Consider the following 10,902-nt stretch of genomic DNA (forward strand, 5'->3'; position numbering starts at 1 on the left):
TTAGCAACTATAATTCTTGTGAGTGTGGTGTGTATTGTCAGCATATAGCAAGTACCATATAATGGTTTAAAACACCATGTTACATTTGACCTCTGACCTCTCCTTCAGTAGATTGATCTGAAGGTCAAAGTGATGATAATCCTATATAGAATTATTTAAAATGACATCAAGTGTTCAAACTGATAAGAACATGTTCATATGGGATGCTCTGTGAATATAGTTTATTTATTTTATTATGATGTTATTATGTACAGTAACAGGTTTTAACCGTTTAAATACATAACACTTTGATGTGTACAGGGTTCCCCAATAAGAATTTTTTGGGGGAAAACAAACTTGTCCTCAAAAACTTTTTTCACTTGATATTTCTGCCAAATATGTAATTGAATTTTAATAACTGCAAAATGAGCATGACACATGTAACATATACATAAATAAAAAAATAAGTATACAGAAAATTATGGAAAGTAGACTAATGGGGAAATAACAAAAGTCCACACTTTGTACTTGTTTTTACTGCACTGCAAACGTCTTAAAATATGTTTAAAAAGAACAGAAAACAGGATGGACAATGTACAAAATACAATACTGTTCCTGTAAAAGTAAATACTGCCCAGAGAGTGAGACACCTTGGTGGACGTTTGTGCTCTGAGAGTGCTTCTTGTTTTAAAGGGCTTTACTCCCATCTGTAGTAACACAGTGATACTCATTAAACCAAGTTGTGTCACTCAGGGTGTTAGGTACTTTCAGCTGCTCCCTTTATTTACCCAAGGAAATAATTTGGCAACCCTCCCACTGATCCAGGTTTGGGACCGGCACTACCTCGTGACCACCTGAGGCTGGATTTGTCTCCTCCTGGAATTAAACTTGAGATCCTTAACAGATTAACAGATAAAACAGCAACAAGTTAGTAACATAACGTGCCTAGTATTGTCTGTGCATGCTACCACTGTAATCTGGACTCAGGAAACATCTGTATTCATGGACAAGTGCTGTTGTTTTGTTTGGCTGTCTTCCCTGCCTCGAGGCAGCAAACCCACACACATTTTTGTGTTTTTATGTGTTAAGCCCACTGAGTTTATATGTAATGAAATGTGCTATAGAAATAAAGTTGTTGCCATTAAAAGGAGGAAGGTTTTTATAGTTAAAGTATTTACAATATAAAAAGGGAAAAGGGGGAAAAGATTAAATTTGTGGCTCTTATCTTTTATAAAGCAAGAGTTAGCCTGCACTTTCTTTTTTTTTTCTGCCATCTGACACCTTGGCCTGGCTGTCAGCAGCCAGAACCGTATTTTAGTTTTAAGAGGAAGTCTGTGGAGACCAAAGCCACTTTTTAAAAGCATAGATGGGATGTTTTTAGTGACTGAGCGTGACGTCCTCTTCAATGACCGCAGAAAGAGCTCAGTGGTGCTTATTTCGCTGTCTCAGCATCGTGGCGTGCTGCTTCACCAGGAAACGCTTATCAGAGCTGCTCTGTGGGGGAAACACATACATGCAAATTTTTAAACATATTTAAAGAAATGCTTGAATGGCAGTCGTTCAGGAGCCTTTGATGCTCTCGACCTAGCTAGTAATGAGCCATATTGTCATGTAACTTTGCACATGTGCAGTAGAAAAGATTTTATGTAGTTGTAGGTCTATGTAGATACCTAAAAGTTATGGCTCTTAACCCATTCACTTATTTAGGAGCTTTAAAGTAACTAGCCTGAAGCATACCAGCTTCCACTTACCAGCCAATATGGTGGAGGGACTGGAAGGATTTTGGACATGTGCTTACCATAACTAGCATGTCTTTCAGTCTCTCAATGGCCCTCTGATTGGCTCGTCTCCGAGACACATACGAGGTTAAGAATATGCTGAGGAGACAAAACGAAAAGTGTTTAAACAATCTTAAAGGAGGGTGAGCTGGTAAAGGTGAACACTACAAATACAGGTTTGATATTTGTATTGGGTGCGGAGTTATTTGCATACTTACATCTCTGCTAGTATTAGTGGTAGGGCGAAGGCCTCAGAAGTCAGGTATCGGATAGTGGTCTGGGCTGGGCTGGGGAGACTTTTCACACAGCCTCCAGTCACAGTGAACATTGTTTGTTCATTTCTAAATGGACCGCAGGAGGACCTTGGGATGGCAGAGGTAATACAAATGAGAGAAATGAGCAGTAAATAAAGATAAAATATAAATATGGGTTTAATTCTGATCCTTAAAGGTTTCAAATTAAAAATAAAAGAAAGAAGGACGGGCGGTGTTAGATGCAGTTGGAGTGAAAACCTTACGCGTTTCTGCCCTCAGTGCTTTGTAGCGGATAGTGGTTGAAGCCCAGTGTCGCTGCACACATGAAGAGACCAAGCAGCAACATGAAATGGAACAAAACTGAAGAGCTGGACCCTCGAAACATCCGCTGCTCTGGCACACAACACCGCATGACATTGAACTGAAGACACAGAGGCAGAGCAAAAAGGTTTGAACACATTTTATACTAAAACCAGACTTCTATATAGCCATTACTTAATGTACTCCACTTATTTTATCCCCAAATCAGTCAGTTTTCCCTTCAGATTTTATTTGCCAGACGGTTTTGTTTATTTCAGCTCACCTGAGTACATCTTACCCATCTCCTTGAAGCTTTTCCCCCCCTGCTGACCTGTTTGATGCTTCTTGTTTGCTTAAAGATCATCTTGATTTGTGCCTATCCTTTAACAATATTTTTTTAAAATCTGATTTAGGATGCTATTTTAGTAGGGTTACTCAAAACACTGGCTGGAATTGCATAAAAACTTTACCAGATGTGGGGCTTGGACCGGAAAGCGATTAACCTTTGGATCTGATGTGGAAAGGATTCATTTTAAAGATCTTTACTATTGTAAGAAAGGGCAACATTTTGTGTTACAGCTTCCCAAATGTGTGTTAAATTGTATCAATTGCCTGTGTCTATGTGTTAGCCCTGCGACAGACTGGCGACCTGTCCAGGGCATACCCTGCTTCTCTCCCCAAGACAGCTGGGATTTTTCTTTTACAGATTTATTTAACCAATTTACAGATAGAAAATAATAAAGTGAGGAATATAAAGAGTTTATAATAATCTAACCTTTTTAACGTAGAACGTGACAACCAATGAAACGATTCCTATGACAGGCAGCAGAGGGCAGTAATAGACTCCCACCCAGGATACAGTCTGACTGTAAACAAGGTCCAGCACATTGAATGGTATCAGGAAGCGCTGTTTCCCTGATATTCTGGCCAGGGAGGATCTTGGATACGTCTCTTGTACCAACCTGTTAAAGATAAGGGAGATGGCTTAGATCGAATCTGTCCTGTCATCTACTAAGGAGAGACATTGCTGATCTTTCCATTCAAACCACAAAGATGACTGAGAAAGAAACAGACTGTTAATGTCAATCAAACCCACTTCCTGGGGTAGTTAAAGAAAAAGACACTGAAGAAAGTTGCGAGGAAGTTGAAGATGGACAGCTTGTACATCTCTCTACCAAACTGGTTCTCCTTGCACTGAAACAGTGAAGAGACACAAAGATTCTGTTTAAAATGGATTCAAAAAAATAATTTAAACCCTTGATGATGTGTCATTAAAGCTCTGTATCACCTTGGCATCTTGCTCTGTTGTTGTGAAGACAAAAAATAAATAGATCCCCAAGGAGGCCAGCTTTAAGAAGATGCTCCTGAAGAAAAGAAACAGTAAATATGCAAATACATGTGTGCCTTTATGTAGAGTAAAAGTTGATGTCTCTTTTCAGCTTACCTCAAAAGCGTGACATTCACCTGCATGGTGAAGGAGTAGTCTTCAAAAGATGAGATCTTACGGAAGATGTGGGGCAGGACTAAATTGACAAAGGTGATGGTGATGGGAGGAAAATACTGGAGGAGAAGACTGACCAACCAGTGGTGTCCAGAGTTGTCCTAAGACACACATACATTATCAGCTATTAAGGAAATTCAACAAATACATACTTGAACAAAGCAAGAATATTTATTTACTTTAGGAATGAGAAAACCAAGAAAGACAAAAGTATTGTTTTAAAAAAGCATATTTGTTAGGTGTTAAAGGAGAGCAGGTCCAAATTCAAGACACAGAAGCACATTAAACAACAAAAAGGTAAAACTTTTATGGTTGTTATTAAAAAAGAAAAGAAAACGGAGACACAGAAAGTCAGCTTGCCTTAAAGAAAGAGCTGACATTTAACAAGGGACTGCACAGAGGGCTGATTAGGCAAAGGTGGAAACAATGAACACATGTGGAAATTAATATGGGGCAAACAAGCTCTAAGAAGGGAAAATAGGAGCTAGAGACACAGAGAGTATGTGTGAATAGAAAGTATCAATTAGGAAGGTTAGAGAAATGACTCAGAATGAACTGCATGGCAGTCATAATAAGAGCTGTTTGAATTCCCCAAATACCAAGGATACTGATTCCTTTATTAACTGCTGCAGCATAGGAGACACCAGGCCACCCTTTATGAAAGGAGATCATCCCACATGCCATCCCACAATAATAGTGATGTGCTATCCAACTATTTATGAAAACAGTTAACATAATTGACCAAGTAGCACAGGTCATGTAAATGTTTAAAAAAGCAGATAGAGGTAATCTTTTTGGACTATTTGAATGTACCTGGAGAGAGTCCTCAACAAGATAAAACAGGAGACAAAACACAAGGAGACAAAGACAAGTGCGGATAGAAATACTAAAGTGGGGAGCAAAATCAAATAACATAATACATGCTAAAGAGGAAACCACATTATTTAGCAATACTTGGCATCAAACCATTACCTTTTTCAGAGATGTTTGTGTGGCGAAGTAGATGAGGTAAAAGGCTCCACCAAGCAGAGATAAAGTAATCAGGTTCAGGACGATTCTGAGCAGGTAGAGACGGACCTTCTCTCCAAGTGTCCTTTGAGCCGCCCTTAAAGAGAAACTCTGCTCCTCCAGGAAAAGCTGTAGAGAAGCAGAAACTATTGTGATGACCATATCTGATCCACACCGCTACCCGAAGACTCCAGCAAAACATCAGAAGTACAGTAAACACATACAGAGCCCCTAAACTGTCCGCAGCTTTCCTTTAAAGAGTGCTGACCACTGCGCCACCATGCTGCACATGATTTTACCCCACGGGTGTTAAAGGATGTTTGTGAATGTGATAACTTGAGAACAAGGAGCTGTGTTTTGAAATTCATACCATAAGTGCATCCACTAACGAGTTCAGATCTCAGTGATCTCAACCTCAGGGTCAAGGTCAGAGGTCAAGTTTTGTGAAAATCTTGTGAATGTGGTAAGTCGAGAAAGAAGTCACGTAGGATTTTCAAATTGATACAATACGTGCATCCAGTAGGAGGCTGAGGGGGTGGTCACTGGTGGTCTTACTATTATATTTATTTCGTTTTATTCTTCTCTGAGGCGTATGTATGAAAACATAGTTAGACTTAAAGACTTCACAAACTTTTCAGAAACTTCACCACCAGTTTGGCTAATTTACTATGAGGGTGTCAGTGCCTCGCCACTCACCTTGAGGTCATTTCTGATGAAGCCGTGTTTGAGAGCGGCAGCAGTGGGATCCTGGATGGTGAAGTCCCAGCCACAGAAGATCTTATAGCTCACGTTCATGCTGTAACGCTTCCCGAGCATCCAGGTGTGCTTGTAGCCGACTGTTGTTCTATCACAGGTGAATGTACGTAAATAAAACATCATTTTGACCTCTTATGTTGCATTGTTGTGGATCACTTACCTGCGGACCACCAGAATGAGACTTAAAAATATGATTGAGAAGATTCCAGCGAGGTACAGCAACGGTGTGTTCAAGCACTTTAAATCCAGGGATCCTCGTGTATAAAAGCCATAGAAGACAAGGGAACGATTCACGTAGCCCTGCAGAAAAGACAAGGAAAAGATTATGGGAAACATGTGGGGCTATTGCTAATAAATACTACACGTAGATTAGAACACAAAAGCTTACTGTTCCCAAGAAGAAATCTAAAGCAGAGTCACTTTCTTTAAATATCAACGGTTCTGTAAAATCAGAGAGAATAATTATTTTTAGATGTCAGCTCCTAGTTGTGGTTAATTTGCTGCCATCTGTTGTCACGGCTGACTTACCATACTCGTCAGTGCGATAAAATATTGATGGACCCACAATGAAACCCCCGATAAGAACGCAGTGTAGCAGGTTCAAGTAAATCAGATATCTGAGGAAAACAAAATAGGACTTCACCCCAACTCCAAACTTGCCTGCAACAAATAATTAGGTGAGTTATAGTTGAGTGGTTCAGTCACAGCACATACTAAGTTAATTCACCACAAATCTATCTCACCTTCGATGGTCCGGAGGGTCTGCCGCCATGGCACCAGGCCAGACAGAGCTTCTTTTATCTGTTCCCTCACCCTCTTCCTGTTGGTGCTCTGAGTTTTCCTCCAGGACTCCCAAAAATTAATATCATTGATTTCCAGCTTCCTCCTTTCCCTAGAAAATAGCATAAATTTAACGAACTCCTGTTTAATTTAACATGGTAGCTTTAGAGGTTAATCATGATACATTTAATCAGAAATTAAACATGTATACAAGCTATCAGACATTTTATGTTTTAAAGAAATCCAACATTCGTTAATGCATAGCCTCTGACCAAGTACCAGTTAAGTGTGTCAGCAAATGATTGAGGTCTGTACAAAAAAAAGTGCTCACTTCAAACACTTTTTTGTTGTCTTAATACTTCTGTTAACACTTGTAACTGTCGTTTGGTTCAAACTTGTTTAACAATAGCATTTCTCGACCACAGCTGTAATGTGTTAAGAAGTTTTAGTCAGCTAAGATGGCTGAAACAGAAATTAAAGAGGAGGGTTTGCTGGACTGCTACTGTAGATCAAGCACCAGCATATGATAATTATGATTCAGTAATGTGCTTTTACTTTAAGCTATTCCTTGGTGCTAATACTTAATTGAGTGATTACTTGGGTAAAAGTTCTAAGAACTTGTTTTGCTTATTTGCTAAACAGCTATTCAGTGCTAATGAGTTTTCAGGGCCACGTGTAATACCCTGAAAACTCATCATGAGCACAGTCGGGCTGAGCATAAGCCTGAAAATCAAGCCGACGGTTAGGATATCACATCCCTGTTTTTTCCAAGATCACCTCTGTGCTTTGAAAAAAATCTGGAAACAATCCTGGTAGGTGCCAATGAAATATTCCCTACAGGTGTGCGGGATCATAAGCATCATTCTACTGGGTCTTAAGTAAAAAAATGTGGAAACAACTGCTCAAAGATATACATACGCAACTGTAATATGTTTCTTTAAGTAAATCAGTAGTATTCTATTTAAGTAATAAGTTAACTGCATGTTTATGCATGTATGTCAAAGTAAGACGTAGATCAAAAAGAAGCAGATTTGGGAAGTCTGTCAAAAGATTTACTCACTTGGCACCCCTCTTTCCCTGAATACACATGGGCAAGTTTCTGAGTGGCTGCATGGATGTTTTGTCTCTGGGTCCTCTGGACAGCTGGCCACTCTTTTCCCCGGCCTCTCGGCCACCCTGGTTGGTCTCTTCCGAAAAGTCATGTCTGTTCTGCTCAGGTCGGGAAGCTTGAATGCTGGGCAGCAGGTCAAATATCTCAGTCTGATAGTACTCACATGAGTCTGAAGACAGGGTGGACACTGTGCTTTCCTCTGGGGTGAACACAGAAAAGTAGATTACAGTACAAGTTTGTAAGCAAGCTGCTGTACTGTTGCTTGCTCTGTCTGTAAAAGGTAAGAAAGAGCTTTAAAAATGACTAAAGTAACTTGTTCAGAGTTAAGTTGCTTGCTTTGTAACCAAAGGTATATTTAGCTCACAGTAGAAGATCCTAATGCACATAATACAAACAACGCAATATAACAAAACACGATATGTGCACAAAGTTCCTGTTATCACAAAAAATCCCATAAAACAAACATAAAGAAACTAAAAGGAATCAAGAAAACATTGTTTCTGCACGATCTGTGCAACTTGGATATCTGAGGGGTTAAGTCTGTTAATGTCTTATCTTTTCAGCCAGCAGTGCAAAAAACAAATACGCTGTATTCAGTTTTCAGTGAGATGATAATAATACATCAACAACCATATCAGTTATTTATTTAGTTTGCACCTCCTATTGTTTTGCAAACTTGGAACAGTTTACTTTTTTCTCTGTGGCTTCTGTGTTTTAGGTAAGAACGCGCACATCTTAATAAGTCAAAACTTTATAATGTTTTACAAGATTTGTAGTGTTGGATGTGACCTGTGTTAGATTAAAACCATGAGGGAAACCAATCAACTGGCAGTAAACTGCCAAGGGACCGTGTACCGAGCATAGTACAAACGGTCAGTTTGCCATTAAGTCTCACACACTCGTACATACTTTGAGTACTGACACCATGTTAAACAAGCACAGCATTTTCTCACATACTCACACAGGCACATTTGTTTTTTTCATTACCTGACATGAGCCTCTTAAAGTCGACACTTTCGTGCGCCTCCATTTTCCCCTTGAACTTCCTCTTTAATCAAAAATGAAATATAAAAGTAAAAAGTATCCAAACTTCTTACTTCATCTAGATAGCATTTCAACAAGCTTCTCCGTGCAAGATGCAACTTAAAGTTGTGTGAAGAGAGAAGTTACTTCCGCTATCTGCATAAAAATTATCACACACATCGTCACGCTGAAATGAAGACCTCTGAATGGCTGGTCAGGAGTTTGTTTGTTCCTCAAGCTCTCTGTGTATGGTTGACTGTTTTGTTGCAGGTGAAATATGTCAGATCTGTTCACAACGAGGGGGAACGTAACAGCTTCAGGAAATCACATGACAGGATGCACTCCCAGGCGTTGGACTGATGACAAGATTACAACAAATACACCCAATCTCACTGGACTGACAAACACTAAGTTGAAAATTTTTTAAGGCAGGCGTGTTAGTGGGTGACAGTGTGATAAAGGTTTTGGCCTGAGACAGGAGATGTGCTACAGAAAACTTTTTGGTGTTGTTTAATGTGTTGATATCCACAATTTCATTATTTTCTAATACATTCATACATTTTCTAATTTTAAGTACTTTCTAATGATTTCTAACACAGTTCGATCTGTTTACAGCTGATTGCGTCAGTGGAATCCACCACAGTGCAATGCGAAGCAAATATTTATTTTAGGCTAAATTTTAGACTTTGTTTACACAATATCTTTAAACTATCAGTGAAATAATTGGGTAAACAGTCATCATTTTCCTTTTTCAGTTAGTTCTTTACTGACTAATCAGCTGCACTTGGAAGTGTTGCACCATTTGCTCTAAGGCATCTGATTGCCGTAGCAAAGAGGCTCTTTACACCCACTCACCACACATCTAAGTCTTCTGAAATTTCCAGTCAAAACCATTTACAACGAAACATAAGCATGAGCGTCATTTCTTAGGCACTCTTTCAACACCACTGGTTTCAGTTCAGTGGAGACTGTAACACTTAGAGTTGATTTTCATTTGTACTGACACACTTTTCAGTTTTATGTGATGTTACTGGGTTATTATAACAATTTCAGGACTCGTACTTAACCGGATTTATAATTTATCTCCATTGCATCATAGGAGTAGTGTACACACTTTTAGGATGTAGACATTGCCAAGGACTAACACATGGCACACTAAAATGTGCCCATTGCTACTTTTTTCCATTAAATTATAGAGGAGCATCACCTTTTCAGAGGAATATCAAATGTAAAAATCATGATAGAGTTCAAATTAAACTATCCTATGAAATTATGACAAAAACTAGTATGCAAAATACTGAGGTATGATCTAGAAACTGAACCTTTTAAATGAAGATTAACCAGTTCCCCTTAGTGTGCTTTACTTAGACATGCTTAAGCCAGCTGAGAAAACCACCAGAAAACCAAAAGAGAGTGGAGGAAATAAAAGATAAAACAACCCAATGTACACACATAAAAACCTATGAGGAAAACAGTTTATGGGTTATAGTTCTACAGCAAAATAAAAAGACAGCTGTGCAAGTGTCTCCACAGCTGGGGGGTGGTAGTTTGTTAGTAAACTGAGTCTGCAAATAAATTTATGTACTGCTTTCTATACCCAGTGGCAGCAAGTTGTCACATATGTCATCTTCTTAAAACCCAGTTATGTGTTAAGTTAAGTGACATAAAATAAAACTGTCATTCAGTAAAGAGCCTCATGCAGGTTATTTATAGTTTTTACAGATGTTTGTACAAGTGCGTAAAAGGGTAAGTATAGATCTCTAAGTCTTTGAATAGTTGTTAAGTCACAGCTAGGCTAGTAATGTTTGTATTTACACTTTGAAGGCCATGTAACAATTTGTGCATGTTCACAAGGAGGCACATGTCCAGTGTGGGGGCACCGAGCCCTCGACAAACACATGATTGACTCTCTGATGCTACATTATGAACATTATTGGGCTGGACTATTGTTAATCTGACAATTTCTGAAACCACTGGCTGAAAGCATGGACGTTTACATTACTTAGGTACAAGTAAATTATGCTGTATTACTATAGATCAGACATCCCAGCATAATATAAATAATTAAAATCAATCAATACTTAGCTGCACCATTAGAGTGATATACATACAATTAAACAATAATTACGATCCATTATGATACCTGTCACTCAAGACATTTTACATAATGGGCACTTTTAAGTACTTTAAGGATATTTTGATATAACTATTTGTATAACTTTTGTATTATTTAGTAGGAATATGACTTTTAAGTAGAGTCTGAATAACTATTACTTGAAAAAACTTATTTAGTGACACATTTTAGTGCCACATTCAATGCTCGTGTATTTGGGCGTTTGTGCGCCAGTTTTCTTCACTGTCTTTATTTCCCCATCATACACGACCTCATTCTCTCCAACCACATCTACTAGG

General features: G+C 38.7%; 1 protein-coding gene across 1 annotated transcript; it reads right to left on the reverse strand.

Annotated features, from left to right (window-relative positions):
* Nucleotides 1-209: 209 nt before the first annotated feature.
* On the reverse strand, nt 210-8,774 carry tmc8 (transmembrane channel-like 8). Its single transcript, XM_026170138.1, has 16 exons — nt 8,455-8,774; nt 7,417-7,666; nt 6,320-6,468; nt 6,105-6,236; nt 5,965-6,017; nt 5,737-5,876; nt 5,517-5,664; nt 4,785-4,949; nt 3,756-3,913; nt 3,600-3,675; nt 3,408-3,505; nt 3,087-3,273; nt 2,275-2,432; nt 1,976-2,119; nt 1,778-1,856; nt 210-1,473 (listed from the first exon to the last, which is right to left on the reverse strand). The coding sequence occupies exons 1-16, from the start codon at nt 8,495-8,497 to the stop codon at nt 1,402-1,404; spliced, it is 2,052 nt and encodes a 683-aa protein (XP_026025923.1). The 5' UTR covers nt 8,498-8,774; the 3' UTR covers nt 210-1,401.
* Nucleotides 8,775-10,902: the final 2,128 nt, after the last annotated feature.

The sequence above is a fragment of the Astatotilapia calliptera genome, chromosome 6, assembly GCF_900246225.1.
Source record: "Astatotilapia calliptera chromosome 6, fAstCal1.2, whole genome shotgun sequence".
NCBI classification, from domain to species: Eukaryota; Metazoa; Chordata; class Actinopteri; order Cichliformes; family Cichlidae; genus Astatotilapia; species Astatotilapia calliptera.